General features: G+C 39.6%; 1 protein-coding gene across 2 annotated transcripts in view; it reads left to right on the forward strand.

The window, feature by feature from the left end:
* C3H3orf20 (chromosome 3 C3orf20 homolog) overlaps positions 1–23,967 on the forward strand; it is a 48,968-nt gene extending 25,001 nt beyond the window's left edge. Inside the window, exons 9-12 of one of the 2 annotated variants that reach the window (XM_063445149.1) lie at positions 6,212–6,328; positions 13,585–13,727; positions 14,703–14,784; positions 23,765–23,967. In XM_063445149.1, coding sequence (XP_063301219.1) covers positions 6,212–6,328; positions 13,585–13,727; positions 14,703–14,754 — 312 coding nt within the window. In that variant the 3' untranslated portion in view covers positions 14,755–14,784; positions 23,765–23,967. The remainder of the gene's footprint in view (positions 1–6,211; positions 6,329–13,584; positions 13,728–14,702; positions 14,785–23,764) is intronic. The other variant, XM_063445150.1, reaches the window with a different exon arrangement.
* Positions 23,968–24,897: the final 930 nt, after the last annotated feature.

The following is a 24,897-nucleotide window of genomic DNA, read 5'->3' on the forward strand; positions in this document are numbered from 1 at the left end:
CAAGATTACATTTTTTGAAGGACCTAGTTATTTTAACCTTGGGAGAGGATTTAAAAGCCTTTATTTTGCGCACACAGTACACTAAACAGTGATCACTGAAAGTGTTTGGGAGAACACCGGCCTCCTGGATTCTATCAGGAGAAGTGGAGAGAATCCAATCTAGCAGGGTATGGTTAAGGCTTTTAATGTTTATGCGAGTTGGGGAGGAGATTAATTGCGTTAGCTGCAAAGTCTTAAACAGCGTGCAAGAACTATTATTTTTAGGATTCAGCCAATCAATATTAAAATCTCCAAAGACCAACAGTTCACTTTTAGGGTTTTGAGCAATGGTTTCACTAAGGAGATGGGCTATGTCAGAAAGGGAATGCACAGGGGAGCTAGGTGGGCGGTAGATTCCTGCAACAATAATTGAATTACTGCACGGGATCTCAATTGTGCCAGAGAGGAAATCAAAGGTGGCAGGAGGACTAAGGTTTTGTAAAGGGGTAAACTTTATGGAATTGTCAACATAAATAACAATGCCTCCTCCTCTCTTTGCTCTGTCATTTCTAAAGCATGAATACCCCTGTATTGCAATGGCGGTGTCTGGTATTTTAGTCGTTAACCAAGATTCTGAGAGCACAATGATTTTTGGTTTGTAATGGGAACACCAGGCTTGCAGTGCAATTAGTTTAGGGAGTAAACTACGGTTGTTGCAGTGCACAAAAGAGAGGCCTTAGTGGGGAGATTAGGACTAGAATTAGCTGGGGACCAGGGTTAGACTCCACATCATTTGCAAGTAACATAAGGAATAGGAATTTGGACATCATTTTTGTTTGGGCATATAGTGAATGGGATACTTTATAATTTTGTGAGGTGTGGGTAGGAGGGCTATTTTTTAGAACTATCCACCAGCACTCAGCAGATAAGTTACAGGAACAAAGCATGCCATGGTGTATGATAATTTGTGTTCCAGTTTGAGGTGTGTGCTTATGCTGGTAGTGGTGTGAACAAAATTGAATTGAAAAAAGGGTTATTAAGAATATCAGTATGGGGGCGGGGCCGGACCGCCGAAGGGATCAGACGTGCTCCGTCTGAGCTCCCGCTTTGGGGCCGGAAAACGGTGCAAAATGAAGGCTAACTACTCCCAGCCACCCGCAACGACGACCACACAAAGCCCCAGTTTCTGGGGTACGAGGGGACACCCCCCAAAACCATATTCGGCACATACCGTAGCCCGATGAAGGCCTGAGGCGTGCAGGAGCATGAGCCGGGATGAGACGGCCGCTCTCCCGGGTCTCCGGCCGGTGTCTGGCCCCCCCCCTCTGGACCGGGGGGGTTATCCCGGTCTACACAAGCAACGACCATGCCGCCAAGCTGAGCCGAACACTGATACCCTGCTGCGGAACGCTCCCCGGCGATATCCCCCAAGATGGCCGCCGCACACCATGCACCCTGCCAGCAAGGTGGAGCCTGCCACAGAAGACACCATCCACCGCCATCTGACTACCACAACTACCCGCCCCAGGGTTGAGTCGGCTGCCCGCATCGAGCTGACCTAGGGGAGGATTGCAACGCATACCACGAGCGGGAAAACACACTGTGTCTATGGAAGACACCATCGCTCCTTCTGAGGCCTGCTCGGGAGCAATGATTTCAACCAAGATCCTCCTCCGAGGCGCAACGCATCCAGCAGAGCAGGCAACCTGCCAGCACTGGTGTCTGCAAGCTTTGGATGGCACCAGAAGTGGCTACTCGAAAAGCTTCTGGTCCTAAAGTGGACATCTGGTCTCTGGGAATCGTGGTCATCGAAATGATCGAGGGGGAGCCTCCTCACTTGCATGAAAATCCTCTGAGGGCACTGTATCTCATAGTTACAAACGGGAAGCCGGAGCTGCAAAAGCCGGAGAAATTATCAGTCACTTTCAGAGACTTTCTCACCCGCTGCCTCGAGATGGACGTAGAAAAGAGAAGCTCAGCCAAAGACCCTCTCCAGTAACCTGGTGCCGGCGCCATGATCTGCCCTCTTTGTCACCACTATGCCAAAGTACACTGCCGGGCTCCCACCATGTCTCTCATACAGAAACTAAAGTTTAAGCATTCAACACACAGCAATACCCTGCAGCATCGTAACTATAACCCTATGTATAGATTAGCCTTATAGTAGCACCTCATAAGTTATGTTCAGCATGTTATTATTGAATTGTTACTTTTTATGAATCTTGCTGTTAAGACCAGTATAGCGAGGGAACAGAACTATTCATAGTCCTTTGCGTTGTTCTTGCAGATCCACTAGCCTATACACTAAAGCCTATACACTAAATTAACTCAATTCATACATAATAGCATGGCCTATCAATTGCATAGTATCAATTACTGTTGATGTTAATGTTAATTAATGTTAATTAATATCCACGCTTACTTTTCGATTGGTTACCTTTTTATTTAAAAATATATGCAAACCCAACATGCCACAACACTGTTATGTTTTGTCTATGAAAATCGAGCCTGCTGATGCCGTTGTGGCTATACAGGCACTGTTGTACTCACCTGCATATCAAAAATAAAGAATTAAAAAAAAAAAAAAAAAGAATATCAGTATGGTTATATTTGGATTCATGTTAGTGGTATGAGGTGTGTAGTTTAAAATGGAACTGAAACAGAAATTGTGAAAAACAAAAATTAAACAAAAAGTATATAGTATTGGTGTGTGCTATATCTATTTGTAGGGAGAGAGGGTATGTGTTCTATAGGGTTAAGAGATTGGAAGGGTGTGCTGATCAGTGTTTGCACCTGTCAATTTTAGGAGATTGAAAGTTGTGTGGGAGACTATCTATAAATGTGGAATTAAGCATGGGTTGGGTGGGCGAGGGGTAAGGTGGGAGGGAACCGAGTCTTCCAGAAGGCTACCTGTTTCAAATGGCCATGGAACAGCTGATGGAGCTCTGAGTTCTATGCTGGACTGGGTATGTTTAAAAATCAGACTGTTTCAAATGGCCATCGAACAGCTGATGGAGCTCTGAGTTCTATGCTGGACTGGGTATGTTTAAAAATCAGACTGTTTCAAATGGCCATGGAACAGCTGATGGAGCTCTGAGTTCTATGCTGGACTGGGTATGTTTCCAAAGAACAAATCCAATGTTTCGAAATTTTAATTGATATCAGACCTTGTAAATCTATTTCCGCATTAAGGCCATGATGTAATGTTTTAAGGGTAATATCCAAAAGGCTTCTTGGCGAATTAACTCTTGCAGTAGCTAAAATGTATGTAGATTTCCATTGTATTGAAGTGAAATCTTGCAAAATATGTCTAGTATCCCTGATATACGTATCACTGAGAGGAACATAGGGTTGAAGAAAAAAATCTATATACTCAGACAAATGGCAAGACAAAGAATTAATACCACTAATAATGGGGCGACCGGGGTTTTTTTGGAGATTTTTGTGGATCTTTGGTAAAAAATAAAAAGTTGCTGTTTTGCAATTGGGATTGAAAATGAAATCATATTCCTTTTTATTTAAAATTTCCTTTTCTATACCGAAATCCAACAGTTTTTTTAAAATCCTGCAAAAACATAGAAGTAGGATTGTATGATAAAGTCTCATAAGTGTTAGTGTCATTTAAGATGTTATATGCTTCTTCCATATAAAAAGATCTATCCATAATCACAGTGCCTCCCCCTTGTCTGCCTCTTTTATGACTATATTAGAATTGTTGGTTAACGTTTTTAAAGCTACTCTCTCTTTTTTATTAAGATTAGGTTGATATCTAATATTGGTTAATTTATCCAGGTCTGCCTGAACCAATTCATTAAAGATATCTAAATATTTACTCTTTGCAGACCAAGAATAACAATGAGAATTTGGTTAAATGGAGTATGTAGAATATTTTGTACAGAGTTTGAATTATTTCTTAATTCATCCTGAAATGGTGTAATATCTTGAGAATTATTGATATCTCTATTTTGAAAAAATCTTTTCATTGGTTAATTTTTTCTAGGAATTTTTGATTATCCAAATATGAATTAAAACTATTTACATTTGTTGTAGGGGCAAATTTGAGTCCCCTTTTAAGAAGAGATAGTTCATCCAATGAAAAATGAACCTGTGATAAATTAAAAATACCTTCAATTTTATTCAATTCTGTCTGTATGGGAGATGTGCTGATATAGTCTGATCCTCCTCCACTTCTGAATGGGGTCTTTTTTTATTGGGGATCTTAGTGTTTGAAATCTGTTTTGAGTTGGAAGTGTGTACGTTCTGATTTTGGGTCTCGCCCCTGTCTAAAAAAATCTCTTATCATTCTTAGAATGAGTATCATTAGGAGATAGGGGAGGGCTACGTTTCCTTGAGATAGACTTGGAATACGAATTCGAATTAGAGTTAGAATAACTTTCATAATTAGAACTAGAATTAGAATTAGAATTGGAAATAACAGGATGTTTGCGATTAGAAAAATTTGAATTGAAAGAATTACGTCTGGTCTTGTGATCAAAATTTTGACCAGATGGGTTTCCGACTCTAAATTTATATTTCTTTTTATTAAAATAATCCTGCTGTTTTGATTGACTTAGACCAATTTTTTTGATTACCCTTTTTGTAATCATCTTGTTCTCTTTTGTATTTCGTAGATTTTGTGGTTGAAATTTTTTCATCTACAATCTTATTTTTTTCTTTTAAGTTCTTGTAATTATTTTCTACGCCCTTTGGTTCTCTAAAGTTGGAAATTTAATTTTCAAGGATTTTTGATTTCCTCCTCTAATATAGTAAGAGATCTTTTTGAGTCTTAGCATCTATTGTTTTGGATGCTAAGGGCCAACCCTTGTTTGATCCGGGGCACATCGAACATCCTGATCTGGTGGATGGGTTCCAGCTACCCATATACCACAATACCTAGAAATTTGGCTGAGAAAGACTTTGGATAAAACTGCAAGGAATAAAAGCCATTTTTACCAAACAAGGTATTCATGACCCCTGATTTGTATCTCATCATTGTTAAATTTTAAAGTAAATCATCAAAGAAAAGATTATACAGATCAATGAGATCTTGTCAAGAGAAATAATTAGATATATTGCTTTCTGGAAATTTGGATTTATCATGTGAACGCAATAGATCAATCCTCATGTGAATGGACCCCCAATGGGCCAAAATTGCCAACAATGAACCAGGCCCTTCAGTAGATGGCCTATTAGTTTGGGAAGCATTCATAAAAGAAATACCGTTAAGTTTAAAAATTTAGTATATTCTCATCTCTAGACAAACTTCTTTAAGACATTTTTTTTTTATATATCAAAAAGGTTTTTGGAGAGGCTGAGAAAGGTTGCTAAAGCAGCCATAGTTCCCATAATAGACAATATTCCAGAGGCACATTCCACACCTTCTCCATTCTTTTCCTCCAGAGGTCGGCAATGGAAACCTTGAGGTCAATTTATTTGCTTCATCGGATGAATTTACAAATTTTCAATTCTTCCAACATAAAGTTAGGAGGCAGGCTTAACAATTTTTCCCATATTAGGGATATGATAAGACCAGATCCCTGATAAGATCAGATCCTTGGGTTCTAAATGCATATATGGCTTTATACTAGCATACTATAAGCCTCCTCTCTGCAATAAAATTAGATTTCCCTGGCCCTGGGGCGATATAAAATACAAGTTTTATTAAAGACAGGAGGCAAGTATTATTGCACCCATTAACCCATCCCTATTCTCTACTTGGCAGTGCTAGGGAAAATTGTTTTTCTGCCGACAATATTCTGGAAGAATTTCAAGCTTCATTGTTCTGATTTCCTGTTATATTTGGATTATCTTCTTTATATTCTCTAATTTTATGTTCATTATCGTTGCAGCACGAAAGAGGTAGGAATTCTTCAGCCTCCCTGTTATATAACCTGTACTCCTTCCTAATTGGTCCAATGATTTACCTGTTCAAGCTTGGATGTAACAATATTTTTTTTGTTCTACCTATCTTATTATTAACTCTTTTTTTTTTTTTTTTTTTTTGTGAGTAGTAAAAAAAAGTATAAAAAATATTACTCGCCCCAGGGCTAGGTAAAACACGAAATATTATGTAGTAGTAGATTATATCTATTACGATTTTAGTATGATTTAACACTAAAACCTTGTCTAGACCGGGATTGACAAGTTCTATATAGAGGTAGTTGTGTACTGTCAGACAGTATGTTTTGAGATTACACTTTTTATATTAATGTATGATGTTATGTCATTGCAGGGTCGAACAGACTCTTTCCGCCTTTTAAAATATGATATCAGCTCACCGAATGAACTCACTGGTCACAAGAATTCATTACTGGTCCAAAGGCACAATGCAGCCCCAGGCATGATCTTGGTATGTAGAATTCTGGTGCATCTATGGTATAAATATAAAAATAATATATAATGATATCGAATCAACTGATGTTAAAGGGTTACTCCCAAAACCATGACCATTTCAGTGATATGTAGTGGTCATGGTGGTAGGAGTCAGTATGTGTAGTGATATTGCTAATTGTTTGCCGGGGGTTCGTTTCCACAGCGCATTGCAGACAGACGTGAAAATCTGAGCTGAAATATTCTGCGCTCTGAGCTGACAAATTGTCCAATCACAGGCTACCCTTTGAGAAATCAGTGATTGAGCCGCGTGGTTGCCCTAGTGATGTTATAGGGGGCTTGGAAGATCAGCGCTGGGAGCCTTGCTCAGCGCTGGATTGAAAATAAGTAAAACCTTTTATTTACAGGTTTTACTGGAAATAGAGAGGGGGAAGCCTTCCCCATAGTACCCAGTAGGGTATAGTAGTCCCTCTCAAAAGAGTTATAGGAAACCTTTAAAAATATTTTAAGCTGCATTCCTAGGTGTGTTTGCAACGCTCTGCCCTTTAATAGTTTGATTTACCTAAAACATGAAACAAATATAACACCACGTCCTTAAAGGGCAAATGACTGTTATTCTGTGCATTGAAAATGTATTTTTAGTCTTTACCTTCTTCACTAACTTAGAGGCGAACTTTGAAGTCATAAACAGCTGGTACACAGCTCGGACATCTTCAGATTAATAAAAGACATTTTGAATTAGTATAAATTACTAATGACATCAGTTATATTCCATCATAGAAGAACAATTCCCAAAGCTTACTACGGAGAACAAAAACCAAACACAATAAGGCAGCTGCAGGGTTGCACAATATTGCACACAGCTCTGCAGACCCCGTTCTATCAAAACAATCAAATATTATCTGGAGAGAGTGTTTGCAGCGGATAATATCCATGAACCCAGGTGGGCACATAAAGTTTTCCTTTAAGCTTCGTAGTGGCCAAAAGATAATGCCATGCATAGGGCAAAAGAGCCCCCTGAAACCTGACAATTTTTAAAGCATCTGGGATGCTGCAAAATCCCTCATCTTTAAAAGATGACTGTACAGTTCTAATGTGTATTCATCTCAAATTCTCCTCTTCTATTATTGAAGCCCATCCAAGATATTGATTAGAGGACACTGTTTTACAAAATGCTATATAGATAGTAATGCAGTTCATGTATGTGTATCCTGTGAAAATGCAGATCCTTGACATGCACAATATTTTTTATTTATATATCACACAACTGAATAACTACTTAGCTGCAGTTTTGGTTTATAAGTTGAGTAATATTTTGATCGTTTATTCAGTTTTATGATTACCATGTAGTTAGTTTTGCACTTGACACATCTCTGGATTATGATTTGAAATTAGCAGTGACTCTAACTGCTATTGTTTCTTTTTCTAATTCAGACAGAAGAATAATCATATTGCATAGTCTGCATTTAGAGGATATTTGCTCTGCCATTAGTTAAGGGAGCACTTGCTTGTATTGATCACTTGGTGGCACTGTTATGCTGGAATCTCAGTCTGCTGGCAGTCACAGATTGTGCTTAGCATTAGAATTAAAAATACTCTGTATACATTCAGAGGTATATGCTCAGCATACATTTCATGGGTTGTCAATAGATATGAGATCTAGATACGTTTTGAAAGCTATATATAAAAAAAATTGTGCTAAGCTTGGTTACTTAGTTTACACACTATCGTTAAAGTAGTGTATTACAACAAAAATAAAAAAGCAAAACATTGGTACTCAGACAAACAGGAACAAAAGACCAATTATGACGGAGGAAATCCAGTGACATGTATCAATACCAAGGAATCTGACTGTACTAGCATAATGGTGGCAATGTATACTGTTTATTATGTATATGTCAAGCGCTTTATTCGTAAATAAAGTATTTAAAAAACAAAAAAACCAAATGTGCTTAAGGTTTCTGATTATCATAGCGCTCACTTCTTGATTCTTCCAATATCCAGCGAAGTGTCCCCATATTTTTATTTTGCACAAGTGACAATTTTATTAAATTTGGGTTCTAATGATCATCTCCTAGAGACAGCGGCTGGAGGTGTAGTTATCCCTGCACATTGCTGCATCTCTGAAACCGCAATGATGATTTATATTGTGGGACTTAACAAACAGGATCACTGTAAGATCATTAAGATGAAGTGGTGTTGGTGCTTTGTGTGTCCCTTTCAATTTTGGCTGATGGCTCATACAGAATATGCACCATTTTACATTATTTGGAAGAAAACATTTCTGGCGTAAAAATCTTCTTCAATCTTCAAAATCATCTTAATTTAGCTAAATGTTCTCTTTGAGATGGGGCTGCTAGGACATCCCACTGTTAACGTAGGAACCTGTTTTCGATGTTACTTTCTTGGCACTAAAGACATTTCTGTTGTCTGTGTTTGAAACAAACAACTTTACACAGGGCTAGTGAGGATATTTGTCCCCAAGAGACCGCTATTTTTCTCTGATCGTTGCATGTGCTTCCTGCTACATGAATAAATATACACTCCAGTCAATGTCCAAACATTTGGCTCTAGACCACCAGGAATAGATCTGACAATGTTTGCTGCATTCAGGGGACTTCTAGTATGAAGTTTAATTTTAGCTGCAATCAGGAATTGCAATGTGCATTTTCGAGTACTGATTTACCTTCCTCACACAATGATAGAGCCATGTTCTAAGACAGTGGGAGTTGTTACTAAATCTAGGATTCAGGAGAATAGATACGGGAATTGCAAAAATCTGTCCGAAGATTAAAAATTCCCCAACTTAACTTTTTTCTGCTTATCCCATCTGTACTTAAAATGTGATGTTCCTTTGTCAATTCTCCACAATGCTCAGTTTAATGCAGGGGCAGGCAACCATTGGTAGCCCAGCTGTTGTGGACTTCATCTCCCATAATGCTCTTACAGCCATAATGTTAGCAAAGCATCAGGGGAGATGTAGTCCACAACATTTGGAGTGCTGAAGGTTGCTACCCCTAGCTTAGTAGATTAACTCCACTGTCTCTCAGTGTATCAGTTATGCCGCTATCAATCTTTTAGAGATAATCCAATGGTTTCTGAAGAGTAGAATTATTATTATTGTAATTTATATAGCAAAACATTTTCCGCATCTCTTATAATTAGCTCTTAGAATTCTAAAATGGGGATACTTGACAACAAGTAATTAACATACACAATATAAAGGAGACACAAGGTGAAGAAGGCCCTCAAGTTTACAATCTATGAGGAAATTAAAGTAATGCCTCTCAATAAAATTGTTATGGGGCTGGATTTAGTAGGCATAGTCTCATCTCCAGACAGCCTAACGATGTCTCTTCCTCTGGTGTCTGTCACGTCCAGGAAGGTTTGCCGTGGTGGCCAGTGAAACTCTTGGCCTATCATTATAAGTTGTAGTGCATGCTGATACTCTAAAGGGGTTGCCAGTTAGCGTCAGCTTATCACTGGCTGCCAAGGCCAATCTTTGTTTACTGTCAGGGCCGGTGCAAGGATTTTTGCCGCCCTAGGCAAAAGTAAAGTTTGCCGCCCCCCATCCCCCCCCCGATATGACATCACAATGCCCCATGTTAACTAACGCAAGTGCTGCAGTGCCACCATGTTTACATTAAAAGGCCTGCAGGGACAGGCTATAGACACCAGAACCACTACATTAAGCTGCAGTGGTTCTGGGGACTAAAGTGTCCCTTTAATGTGAGGTAAATTAGAGATTAGTGCCACGAATAATATACTAGATTGCCTACTTACAATCAGATGAGGATGGTGATGGGCTCTACCTGCAGTCTGGCTCCACTGGTCTGGTGTAGAACAGGCTCTCTGGAGGCTGTTTGTGTTCTGGGAGAACAGGAAGAAGGCTCCATTTTTTTTAAGGCCCTTTGCACAGCTCAAGGTCTGGGCCCCAGGGTCCACCTTCATGTTCCACCAATTAGTTTGTTCACAGGAGTAGGGGATGTCCTGATATGTGTGTAAGGAATGCATTGTGTGAATCTGTGTTTGTATGTGTAAGGGCTTCAATGAGTGTTTCTGTGTATGTACGGGATGCAGTGTGTGCGTCTGTAAGGGGTGCATTGAGTGTGTGTAAGGAATGCATTGTGTGTTTCTGTGTGTGTAAGGGATGCATTGTGTGTAAGGGTTGAATTGCTTGTGTGTGTGTGTCTGTGTGTAATGCATTGTGTGTTTTTCTGTGTGCAAGGGGTGCATTGTGTGTGTGTGATGGATGTCAATCTCTCCCCCCTCCCTTGTCACTCTCTTCTCCCCCTCTCCCTCCCTCGTCACTCTCTTCTCAACCCCCCTTGTCCCTCTCTTCTCCCCCCCATGTTCCTCTCTTCTCCCCCCTCTTGTCCCTCTCTTCTCCCCCCTCCTCCCTTGTCACTCTCTTCTCCCCTGCGTGTCCCTCTCTTCTCCCCCTCCCTTGTCACTCTCGTCTCCCCCGTTGTCACTCTCTTCTCCCCTCCCCACTCTCATTCCCCCTCCTAATCCCGTCAATTCCCCTCCCTGTCAATTTATCCCCCCCTTTCAATTTATTCCCCCCACCCTGCCTGTCCATTTATTCCCCCACCCTGCCTGTCCATTCCCCCCCCTCCCTGTCCATTTATCCCCCCCCGTCCATTTATCCCCCCCCTCCCTGTCCATTTATTCCCTCCCCCTCCTGTCAATTTATTCCCTCCTCCTCCCTGTCCATTTATTTACCCCCTCCCTGTCCATTTATTTCCCCCTTCCCTGTCTGTCCATTTATTCCCCCCTCCCTGTCTGTCCATTTATTCCCCCCACCCTGCCTGTCCATTTATTCCCCCCTCCCTGTCCATTTATCCCCCCCCCCCTGTCCATTTATTTCCCCCCCTCCCTGTCCATTTATTTCTCCCCCCTCCCTGTCCATTTATTTCTCCCCCCCCCCTCTTCATTGATTTCTCCTCCTCCCCTCCCTCTCCATTTATTTCTCCTCCCCCCCCTCCATTTATTTCTCCCCCCCTCCCTCTTCATTGATTTCTCCTCCTCCCCTCCCTCTCCATTTATTTATCTCCCCCCCCCCTCTCTATTTATTCCCCCCACCCTCCCCTACCTCTATAGTAGCGTGGCCGAGCTCTGTATCATGGTCCGCGGGTACAGGGAGCTTTTGTTTCCTGTACCCGGCGGACTGACAGGAAGTGAACACCAGTGTTCACTTCCTGTTAGTCCGTCCGAGTACAGGAGACAGATGCTCCCTGTACCGGCGGACTATACTGCGCTCGGTCACGCTACAGAGAGGGAGTGACAGGAGGGAGCGCTGAGCGCTTCCCTCCTGTCAGCCCCCTCCCTCTCCTCATGCTGTGCCCGGGCGGTGCGCCCTCATGGACGCACCAGCCCGGGCAAAGCTGCAGCCGCCTGAGGCTCTCTACAGAGCGCTCGGGCGGCTGCAGCATTAGGGGGGCCGGCGCTCCTGGCGGCGCCCCTTCCCAAGGGGCGCCCTAGGCGGCTGCCTAGTCCGCCTTACAGGTAGCGCCGGCCCTGTTTACTGTAGGGCAGCCAGAGTAACAACAGAAGAAGCAGAGCTGCTGGGCGCAGAGAGACCATTTTCAAGTTAAACCATTCGAAAATGATTGAACCACTGGAGGTAAGGGGGAACCCAGTTACTTCTGCCTCCATGACAACTACATAGAGATGAAGTTATTATTGACTGGAAGTGTTCCTTTAAGAAATAATATTTTTGAGAGATGTTTTTTTTCAAGGTGATCAAGTTGTGGCAAATGGTTGCACTGGGATTCTGCAGAACTGGAAGCCTCTGCTTCACAGTATCAACAAGTAAAAGGTTTGCACTGTCTGCATGTATTGGTGCTTGTCTCATGTACTGTGTATTATACATAAAATATAGTATTGGGGAGGCTGAGTGCCATGCTGGAGGGTCACTTCCTACGGGAGCTCCTGTCTTTTGGAGAATTCTTTGTCTGTTTTCTTTATTGAAACACAATTAATCAATACCTGGTTGGGAGCTCACCCACGAGACTAGCAAGCAGCTTCACTGCGCTTCCTGACAGCAGGTGCAATTTGATGGGATTGGATTTTCAGTGGGGGAGGCAGCCGATCCCTTTACTATGGTAGTATATAAATGAAATAAATAAATAAATGAAATTGTATCCGTGACATCCAGCTACATGTGGCAGACTTATCTGTAGGTCCTTGAGTCTATTTTCTACGCTCGCCTGGCTTAGACCTTTAAACAGACACTTTCTCTGGGAAATCCTCGTCCTTCCCTTCTATGCTGATTTATCCATCTGCTGGGCTAGATCTCGTCTGGATTTGCAAAACCTGTGGGGAAAAAGCCTCTTATTTACAGCCAGCTGACCAGTGAAAGTTTTTCTACTGAATGAGAATGGAGCATTGACCCGCAATCACTACATATGCTGTAATCTAGGGGCCCTCAAAAATGTTGCAGAAGTATTGATATTCTTGTACAGAAATTTTAAGTATCAAAAGTCTTCTGTATTCTATTTTAGTACAGTTCGCCTAATGAGAAGCATGAAATCACGCTTTATAAAAGGCAAGCATTAAATACAGCTGTATCTACACACATTTTATTATATATTTTTTTTGTATTATTATTCTTAGCTTGTAAAATGCATGATGTCAGACAGCAACAAACTCATGATGTGGGACTCCTAATATTTGCTGCCAATCCTAGTTATGGTATAGATGCTTAGTTAAAGGGAAACTCCACTGCCCAATACAAAATAAATTAAAATCAATTAAAAATTCCCAAAATAAAAACATCTGTGCATTTAATTGTGCATTTTTCCATCTAAAAACAGCTTGCAAAAAATGAAAGTTCTCTTGTCTGCTGCCTTTGCAAGCCCTCCTCTTCTAACCCCGCCCAAACTTTCTGTGGCTGTCCAATCACAGATTTCACAATGCAGCTCAATTAGAAATCTTTGCAAGGCAGGTGCTCTGGGAAATTGCTGCCTCTTGAGTTTAGTGCAAATGAGCTAGCCAAACCAGGAAGTAACAGGACCTACGGTCTGCTCCAAAAGCCAGGGGGTGTAACCAGTATAATTTATGAAAGGATAAATTATTTATTGAAATTGAAACTCTATTTCCAAATTGAAACAAAAGAAGACATATTCTTCACATGTAAAGCTTTTCAGCCAGCTAAAGTGCTTTAGGGGTCTAGAGTGTCCCTTTAAAGTAAAGTGAGAAATTGTATTCAGAAATGTCAGACGATGAATGATTTGGTCTCTATAATTGCAGCTAATGTGTTTCTATTAACAGATGTATGTTCGTGGAAAGCTATTATTTGCAAACTACATTTTTAATGGTTATGGCCGATCACTCAAAGATCTTCACAAGCAAATAGCTCAAACTAGGAGTGAATACCAAATGGGATACAGTCTCCCCAATGACTTCAAATTCAGGTTTGTGTAATTTTTCCTATATTGAATAAAGTGGCAATATTTATATTATGTGGATCCTGCCTTAAACAAAAAAAACAAGTAAATGAAATAATGTGTTATTTTAGAGAATGTGTGATGGTAATTAATGATGGTACAGATTGCTTTGGCAGCAGACATATTTAGTGCTAATTGGAGTCACTGCAACTCATGTCAATAATTCTGGTAAGAGTTAGATACTCTTCACTTACTGTTCCTGTATGTTTTGCTTGCGTTAAATGTTTGTCTTGTTTATCCATTGTACAGTAGATACAGGCATTCGTTATCGAACAAACCAAATTACGTCTGAATTTTGGAATTTGTGAGATTCCAAATTTGGCAGCACACAAAATAACCGAAAGCAAAAGTTTCCCGAACGAATTGAGCCAAACATTTTCGAATCCATTTGTTTTTATAAGCAACAGAAACATCAACATTAAGAAAATGTTTGCTTCGTTTTGTTCTTTTAGCTATTTAGTAGATAGCTCTATAATTTAGTATCATATACTTATGTGGGATTGCCATAATTAATAGTACCAAATTAGGGACTTCTCTCCTAAGCAACTGAAAGAGCAAATTTAAGAAAAAGGGCTTTTTTTATTTGTCCTCTTTCATTTGCTTAGTAGATGGATCCCCTAAATTGGAACCTGATGTGGGGTTCCCCTACTTAGGATACGAAACTTGGTGGTGTATAGTAGGTTGGTTCCATTATTTGGTACTCTGCAAAGATCCTAAATGATGCAAGAACTGCAGTAAGAAGGCATAAGGAATATTTTTGTGCAAATAATGGAATAAACCGGCACAAATAAGAAAAGCAGCCTAAAAAGTAACCACGTTTTACACATAAAAAGATTAAGTAAACTGCAGTCTGATGAATGTATAACTTATATATATATATATATATATATATATATATATATATATATATATATCTATATTATTTTTCTTATTTCTTTTTAGTCACGAAGGCCTTCAGAGTTATTCATCTCTTAATACAGTGCAGGCAAGATAAAGAAATCTGTTAATTGGCTCAGGCTGTCAGGTACACATTTATTGCACAAATAAAAACTGACTGTGCACATGCATTCAAATTTGAAAGATTGCGGTATCATGGTTTCTTTATTTGTGTTTACTGAGCATGTTTCAATTATTAGTGTCAAAAATACACAAAGATTACCAAATAATAATCAAACAATATGCTGTGTCAGTGTTTGTATTTGTGTGTGTCTGTGTATCTTAATGTGTGTCAGTGTATGCTTCTGTGTGTCTGTATATCTGCATGTGTGTTAGTGTGTATCTGTATATCAAGATGTGTGTCAGTGTTTGCTTCTGTGTGTATGTGAATCTACATATATGACAGTGTTTGCATGTGTGTCAGTGTTTGTGTCTGTGTCTCTGTGTGTGTCAGTGTATCTGTGTTTCTAGATGTTTCTCAGTGTTTGTGTATCTAGATGTGATTAAGTGTTTGCTTCAATGTGTGTTGTGTATCTAGATGTTTATCCGTGTTTGATTCTGTGCCTTTGTGTATCTAGATGTGTGTCAGTGCTTGCTTTTGTGTGTGTGTGTGTGTGTCTGCATGTGTGGCAGCATGTGTAACTGTATATCTATATGTGTCAGTGCTTATTTTTTTTTATAAACATCAGATAATGGTATTTGATTCATAACATCTTTATAATAATATGTTTTAATATCAGACACCTTATCATCATTTGTTAAAACAATTATTTTACAATTTCATACTTTTTAAAATATTTATTTAAACAAGATGACGTAGCTACAGTCTACCTCAATTACACAGCCATTCACACTAATCTCATACATTCTTGAGCACTATCGGGAGGAGAGGGGATCAGCCTTCTAGGCCACCTCTGAAACGTCCACATTCTCCCAGGGATTCCATATTCTATAGTATTCCTCTTTTTTCCCATATTGACATACACTGCTTTTTCCATCGTTTTTTGAAAATTTATCTGAGCTTGTATCTCCGACCACGATGGGATTATACGACGGGATTATACGACGGGATTATCGCCTAGCCAAACAGATTTTTGATGCCATTATAATCTGTATCGTCAGTCTATGAGAATAGATATTGCTATCTGGTAAATCTAAATGAAATAAGAATGTGTAAGAGGTTAATCGGATGTTCATTCCATAAATTCCACCTATTACCAATTCCAATTTATTTTTCACTAATTGAAACCTTGGGCAGTCCCACCATATATGTAAATGTGTGCCCATAAACAGATTAAATCGCCAGCAAATATCACTAGAACCTGTTTGAAATTTAAAAAGTTTTACTGGTACCATGTACCACTGATGTAGAATCTTGATGTAATTCTCATAAATAATATTATGTATTGTTTTTTTTTTGTTAATTTAAATGCCTTTCCCCAATCTTCTTCAGAAAAAAATGTTTTTATTTCTTGTTCCCAACTACTGATTTTATTTAATTTGTTCCTAGGAGTATAATCATATAATATTCTATTTATTTTTGAAATTATCTTATCTTTCCCCTTAATCGATACAATTTTATCAAAGAGATCTTCTTCAATACACTTAGTTTTCAGAATGTTTCTTATTTTTCGGTAAGCTAAGAACTCAGATTTTAAAGGGGTATTTAATTCATATATTTCTGGAAAAGACTTTATGTTTTTATCTATATAAAAATCTCCCATGACTTTATATCCTTCCTGTTTCCATTTGCTCAGATTTATATCAATTAGATATCCCTTCAGTACCTCTATTAGAGCAGATACTGAATATTATTTTCAATTTTATATCTTTTTTTTTTTAGATAATTCATATAATTATATAGTTCTATCAAGATATTATTTTGTACTTTTAATTTCTTAAAAGCTATTTTATCCAGCCAAATTAAGGCAATTGAGTCTAAATTATTCGATAGTTTATACCCAAGAGGTTTGTTCTGAATCTTTAAACTTTGATTTCATTAAGTGCGTAATCATATTTGCATCGTGTTTCATTATCAAATCAGGAAAAGATACTCCTCCTTCATTTTGTTTTCGGCTTAATATCTGGTATGATGTTCTTGGCTTTTTATATCCCCAGACAAATTTCAGGAAGGTTTCATGAAACTCGAGCAATGTTTTTTTTGGTATCCTCATTGGGATTGATCTCATTAAATATTCAAGTTTGGGTAATACGTAATCTTTAATAACGCTTATTCTCCTCATCCATGAAATATATAAAGGTTTCCATATAGATAATGTATTTTTTATGTATCCTTATCTACCTCTTCTTCAGGACATAAAAAAATACTCCATTTTACAATTATATCCCATATACAAATTACGGAAAAATTAATTCCCAAAATGAGTTCTCAATTTGTGCAACTCCTCTGTTGGATCCTTGGCCACAGTCAAATTCTCGTTGTGTTAAATTAAAAACTTGATGGGAGGGGCGGGGCCTGGCTGCTGGCTGAACAGGACGCAGGGTGATGGAGTCCTCAACCCTACAGCCTTTTTCTGTACAAAAAGGGCAATAAACCCCAAAAAGTCGCCTAGCAAGGACATACCTATACTCAAACGCAAACAGGCAACAAATGGGCGTGAAAACCAGATTGCGGATCAAGCCCGTGGTGAAGAGGGCGCTTTGCGGCCTACCAATAGATACCGGGCGGGAGACGCGGCCAGTCTCCTGCCCACTACTCAACTCGCTGGCAGCCCGAGTCTCGCTTACCCCCCCCTGGGCCGGTGGGGGTTATCCCGGCCCCCGCAGGGACACACACTGAGGTCCTCCCAGATCATTATGAGCTACCCGCACGAAAATTAGAATGCAGTGCAGTAGCGTCCAAGATGGCGGATGCGGCTGCAACTCAAATAGCAACGCAGCCTCGGGACGACCTCACTACCCAATCGGCCAATTTGAAGCGCGACTGGATGCAGCTTTTAATAAGTTCTGGACCAACCTCATGAAGCGCATGTATAGAGTGCCCCCTGCAACGTCGCCACAGGTGAGAACGCAGACACTCAGCGAGAAGAGGCGCGAGAGACCCCCAAAAGGCAACCCGTCCACATTAAAAGCACAACTCGTTACCTTGCGCCCTCCTGGACCTAGAGCCAACCGGGGGCTACCCCCAAAGCACAAACCACACTTGCAGAAGGGAACAATACGACACGTTCAACGCGGAAAAGCTCTCTACAATCTCCCGGCTGCGAAGAATTTGGCCTCAAGGAGGACCCAAGTTCGAGGCACCATAGTGCAGGCTCTGATACAGGCCTGGGGCAAAGGGAGTACCTCGCTCACAATAAGCAGCATGGCTCACCACAGCACTCACCTAAACGATACCCAGCATCGAACACAGTCCTTCCAGATGGAACAAAGAGACACAGCTACATCTCCCAACCACGAGAGGTGCATGCAGAAGGTCGGAGTCGGATGAATCCACACAACCCTCAGGCACCAGAGTCAGAAACCTCCTACTATTAAGGACGCGATCGTACGTTCAGATATATGTTTTGACTCTACAGTACCTCTACTTTCCTTGTGGCCTACTAAACTCCAATCTGATAAACCAGACGATCCACTCAGAGACTGGCTCCCACGACCGTTGCAGACACCGTATAGTTTTCGTTTATGATGTTTATGTTACTTTTTCCCCATACATTGTTTAATGCAAACTATTGTCTCATACTGACTGTACTTTAAAATCGCCTAAATTGCAAACGACAGTGGGGATGGGAAATCAGTTTGTTTTGTTTTTTTTTGTGTTTTTTTTTTGGGGGGGCGGGGGTTTCTCTCTGAGCCCCATATGCGTGTTACCTGCTAGCCAGACTCATAACCCATAAGCTTCCTAATGTTAACATGTAGAGACACATAGAACTACTTCCAACTCAAAAGCTGGCCGCCAGCACCCAGTAGAGGGACAACAGTATTGTTTAGCATTTAAATTGTGTTGTGTATTCTCAGCCTAGACTACCTCTCTTCGCAGCTAACTAGGCAGATAAATCCTCATTATGTTTCATGTTTACAAGTTTAAGGGCGCCCTTTAGCACCTGAGAATATTAAATATTAAAGCGACCTCCCACCTCCATGGTTAGACAGGTAGGATAAGCTTGCATTTAGAAACAAAATGTGTAAATGCTCTGAAGGGCCTTTCCAACCTTTCTCAGCATGTTTAGCAACCTACCATCACCTACCATACGTCTCATAAGCATGAATATCTTGATGTTATAATGTAATTTTAAACAAAAAGTGCAGTGAATCAGACATGTAATGTACTCTACCAGTTAATATTTTCTGATACCAAATGCAATGTCTCTGTTACTCTGTAAGATTTGCAAAGCACTACAAAAATAAAGAAAAAAAAAAAACTTGATGGGAAGCGCCCATCTATATGGGATATTATGCTTTCTCAGTGTAATAGTCATATCCCTATATCTTTAATCCTTCTTACGAAGCGATTTTCTATTTATCTATCTGTCCAGATATTATAGAGGTATTGAATGACTCATGTCGTTCTATGGATATTACTCATCTTTGTTCCTTGCGAGGAGGTATATTTTTGGTGAGAAGAGACTGTATGTATTAATTGATTTAATTTTCTCTATTTCTAGAGTATTCTCTCTTAAACCCATTTTTCCGTGGTTAGAAGGGGGCTCATAAAGGTCCCTTTTGAACTAGCTAATACTAACAGTACTAAACAGTACTAAACATTGATTAGATGCTTATTAGGACATAGAAAAGATAATAATGATATTATATACTTAAAGCCTCCTTTTACAGTCCCACTTGTTCCAGGAGTATTAACTTATTCAACTGCAGGTACTGCCTATTCCTCTGGTAACCCGCTCTGAGCGACTGTTCGGCTTTCCATGCTACTGCCAATACTGATCTCTCCCCTGGTCCTAAGTCTCCCTCTCCCACTTTTTTTTTTTTATTATTCTTTTCTTTTATCTTCTTTTCTTAATCTTCCATCTCTGATCATCATCTCTCTTATTCTTTATCAGTTACTTGTAAACTTCTCCATAATCTGATCCTCCTTCAGAGTTCCGTATATTTTCATTGGTTATTATTCTTTCTTAAGTCTGGATTTATTTTTAAATATCCAGTTTTTCCTAAATATTGGTCTTTGATTATAATTTACGGAACAATTACAGAAAAATGAATTCCCAATATGGATTCCCAATTTGTCTAACTCCTCTGTTGGATCATTAGCCACAATTGTTTTCTCCTTATATGAAATAAGAAGCTTGGTGGGAAACCCCCATCTATATGGGATATTGTGATTTCTCAGAGTAGTGGCCATATCCCTAAATCTTTTACGGTTATTCCTGGTGGCTTGTGACAAGTCCGGAAAGATTACTATATCCGTATATTTTCCTTCTTGAAGTTTTTTTATATCTGACCTTTCTCATCAGGGAGTCTTTAAGTGCGCAATTCAGGAATCGTACTATGACATCCCTTGGTTCTGTTACTTTTATATTAGGAGGTTTATGAATCCTATGTATTCGCTCAAATGGTGCTTCTCCAATCTCGTGAGTTTCCATAAATTGAGCCATATATTCTTTTACATAATCCTCCATTTTGTCTGGTTTGATTTCTTCCGGGACTCCCCTGAATCTCAGATTATTCCTTCTTGATCTATCTTCCATATCTGTGGTCCTATTTTCTAGTAAACTCACTTGATCTTTTAATATAATATTTTGTGTTTGAAGGAAATGTATTTCCTGACGTGTTTCTTTAATATATTCATCTTGTCCGCTCACTTTCTGCTTTAATTCAGTCACCTCAGACTTTAGTTCCACCATAAATGCTTTAAAATCATTGCTAATTTTTCCATAAAGTTTATCTAGTGCTTCCACCAAGCTTTCTTGAGATACCATTTTAGATTTAGGAATATTCTGTTTATCTGACTGTCCAGATGCTGTGGAGGAATTCAGTAACTCATGTTGATCTGGAGATATTGGTCGTCTTTGTTCCTTACGAGGAGGAATAGTTATTTTTGGTGAGAAGAGGGTATTTGTATTAATTGTTTTGGTTTTCTCTGTTTCTAGAGTTTTCTCTTATTTTGGACCCATTTTTCCCGGTTAAAAGTGGATTCAGGTTTTTTTTTTTTTTTTTAAAGTTTATACTAACAAAGTGATGAACCAAAGGAGAGAAAGATACTTCTTAGGACTTTTGTTCTAGTTAATGCTAATGCAAATAGTACAGAAACAGTACAGAGAAGTTACTTCTTAAGATATTCTATCAGCGTTTCGGTTGACCAGGACCTAAGTTATGTGTTGTTTAAGATCCTTATGCTCTCATTAAACTCAGTTGCTGTTTGATCCAGTTATTTCTGGGTCTATGAAGGGCACCTTTGTTCTAGTTAATGCTAATGCAAACAGTACTAAGTATTGAACGGGTACTATTTAGGGCATAGTATTACTACAGTGCTACAGTATACTTGCGACCTCCTTTGTCAACCCCAGTTATTCTTGATATTGCTGCCTGTTCGTGTGCTGGTACTGCTCGTACTGCCCGATCATCTGGTGGCCCGCCGGTGATCCGCTCTAAACGGCTAATCGGCGTTCCATGCTGCCGCCATTGCCGACCTCTCCCCTGTTCCGAAGTCTCCCTCTCGCTGTCCCGTCCTCCTCCTCGCGCGCCCGCAACGTCACTCTGTTGGCTACGTCATCACTCTCCTGCTCAGGTCCGTCAGTGCTTATTTCTGTATGTCTGTGTATCTGCATTTGTCTCACTAAAGCTATTGGGGGAGAGAAAAGTTAATATAATACACTTACATTTGGGCCAGGAACTGCTGCTGTGCTCTTCTTGTACTACTTCTCATGGGCAGCTGGCTCTGCGGTCCCAATTGCAACTCAATGGAAATTCCTGGAATTCCCTTTTAAAGGACACTAGGCATGAACAAAACCTGCTGAAACAGAGCAGATTTCAAACCAAGCCCATTTTAGGCAAGTAAGCTTCTCTAAACAGCTACCAATAAGGGAGAGGCCCCCTGCAGAACTAAAATGACACTTTCTTTGTGTTTCTAAACTATTGCAAATCTTTTTCCCCCACAAAAAAAATGGTGGGGCACTGCCCCAAGTGCCCATATGGACGAGCCTCCCTTGATTCAGATGTTCTATCTTTATTAAGACATAACCAAATACAGAAAGTAGTAGTGAAATAGACTTATGGTGAAAGACGTCTGATTTCCGAGACATACAGGCATACAGTTGAGGGTCAGTCAGTGCTCAAGTAGTGACCTTGCAGCTATATTCTTTCCTAGCAGAAATCTCCTAAATGAATTGATGTACATACCTAGAACTGTCACGATTAATATAAAACAAAGAATATATACCATCCCTGTAGCTTGACATTGCTAAGAAAAAATAAATGCAAACTCAAATGACTCTGAGCCAGCCAATTTCAGACAAAATAGATAGCTGTAGTGGAGCAATCCCCAATAACAATAAAATATAATATAATGTCATCCTCGTAGCATTCTATATATGTAGCATCCTCATAGCATATTATGTTATATCACAACATAAAACATAATTAGTCAGATGTTTTGCTGTACTTTATACGTCATTTTGCGAGCATCCCAAACTTTTCCTTACCATTGAAAACTGATTGGCCAAAATATTGAACCATGTAGATAATGTGATAACACTTTGACTTGTGGTGACTAATTGCACATGATGCAATGAAAGGCACGAAACAGAGAAGCACTTATTGCTAAAACACCTTGTTTTAAAAAGGAATTGGCCCTGTTTCTGGAATACTTTGAAAAAACAACTAAGCATAATTAGCAGCACATTTTCCTTAACATGTGTAATGCTGTATTAAAGGGACACTACAGTCACCAAAACAACTTTAGCTTAATGAAGCAGTTAGGGTGTACAGATCATGCCCCTGAAATCTTGATGCTCAATTCTCTGCCATTTAGGAATTAAAGCACTATGTTTATGCAGCCTACATACTCCATACTTAATCTGCATTAAGCTAAGTTTTTGTGATGCCTGCAGTATCCCTTTAAAGAGGACCTGTGACATTTGAGCTTATGTTATTTTTGATGCCATACCAAATGTTACCGTATGGTTTGTCTGTCAATTCAAGTTTCAATTCATTCTAAATACATTTCTGCAAAGTTACAAAAAGTCACTCAATGCAAAATTTAACTGCAGAAAAGTATTTTTTTTCCAAACACATAGTACCAAATCATACCTGTCCTGGATAGAGACTATTAGTTTCTCGCTAGTTTTAATTTCCTAGACCAGGGGTGGGTAACGTAGGTCTTTTAGAATACATCTCACATGATGCTTTGCCAGTACTATGGCTGTAAGAGCATTATGGGTGGTGTAGTCCACAACATTTGGCGTGACAGATGCTGATTGCCTACCCATGTCCTAGACCAGGGGTAGGCAACCTTCGGCACTCCAGATGATGTGGACTACACCCCCCATAATGCTCTTACACCCATAATGCTGGCAAAGAATCATGGGATGTGTAGTCCAAAACATATGTAGTGCTGAAGGTTGCCTATGCCTGTCCTAGACCATGGACAGTAATTCTTCCATGAATTGAGGAGCTGGGGATTTTAATGTTTTAGGGTTATGGATGTGGCTGTTTTAAAGAGATGGAGAAATTTTATTTCCTCTAATTCTGTAAATAAACGGAACATAGGTTAAAAGCAACAACATTGGAGAATTGGTGTGGAGAAGAGAAAAGCTTACCTTTCATAGCATGATTAAATGTCCGTAATTGTCCACATGGGTGACACTCCATTAAATTGAACTTTTCTTTTAATCCAAAAAGGTTAAAGACGAGTATATGCATTATTTTGTTTATAGGTTTAAATGTGTCTAAAATATTAATAACTTATTGTCCATTCTGCTAGTATTCATAGAATAATTCCTATCATATAGCATTCAGCAGCAGTAACAGAGATAGCCATAAATACATAACAATAGTGTGTAACAGCACTCTATCTTAGCTGAAAATAATCGGAAAGTTTTAGAGAGTCTGGAAAATTATTGAGAAAGTTTAATGGTCTCCTCTTTTCTCTGCAGGGAAGTTCATTAAACCATGGCACCTGTGGCAGTCTAAGTGCGGGCAGTAGGAAGTGGAAACCAAGGCCAGCCGCAAGCTGACGTCTGCATGGCGTAAACATTGTGCTTGTGAAGATACTTGTAAATATTAAATAGAACTATTTTAGAATGTATATTTATGTTTTATGTATTTCTTACCTGGTTGCATAAAAAGATGTAGTTGATCCCTGATTAATATATTATATAAAATAAACTTACATTATGCTAATTTGATTGGTTGACAGCTTTATGAAATAAAGGACAACAAAGAGACACGCTTGGTTTTATAACCTAGGGCAATGCTGTCCGCCATGGATCACAAACTCCAAGTGTGGCCAATGCAAAAAGAAAATGATTAATACAGCCTACTGTACTCTGCATTTACCAATCGGATTCATGTTTTTATAACCCTTTATTAGAATGTCCCTTGATCATTCAGGATCCATACTAGGTAGAGGAACAAAAATAACACCCGTAAATACTTTAACATTTGTACCTAGCTAAGAAACATAACGAAAAACTTGACTTATACTCGAGTATATACGGTAGTTAACCGGTGTTACTTCTAGTCAGATGCTGAGATTGCATTTGCCTGGGTGGACTGGGCCTTTGTGAGTTTTGACTCTTGTAGATACATTTTGGTGTTAAGATTTGTTTTTGAATCTCTTCCTTGCACACATGTCTGAATGCATTTGTTGGTCAATGGGACACTTTCAGACACCTTGGCAAAATGGAACAGTTCCAGATAGGGCTTCCCATTGCTTCCTTTGTCTGGACTGGCACGTGCATGATTTCACAAAACTTTGGCTTAAACTAGAATATGCATGCTCCTGGACCCAATCCACTCCCTTGTTTGGAACACCTCTTCAGCTATCCCTAGGGATATCATCTTTGGTTCCCCATTAGCTCAGACATTCAGGATCTGGTTCTGACTTGGAAAGATTGACCAGTGTCTCCCACACTAAGTCCTCTACTGCATCTAACATATAATAATCTTTTAGGCAAGGGTCTGTCATCCTGTCATCTTGTTTTTTGTGGGTTCAGGAGGCTTTATCCTTAGAGCATGTGAGGGGTAAAGGAACCCTCCATGATGGAGAAATTCTGCTGTTAACAGT

The sequence above is a fragment of the Pelobates fuscus genome, chromosome 3 (assembly GCF_036172605.1).
Source record: "Pelobates fuscus isolate aPelFus1 chromosome 3, aPelFus1.pri, whole genome shotgun sequence".
In the NCBI taxonomy this organism is placed as follows: Eukaryota; Metazoa; Chordata; class Amphibia; order Anura; family Pelobatidae; genus Pelobates; species Pelobates fuscus.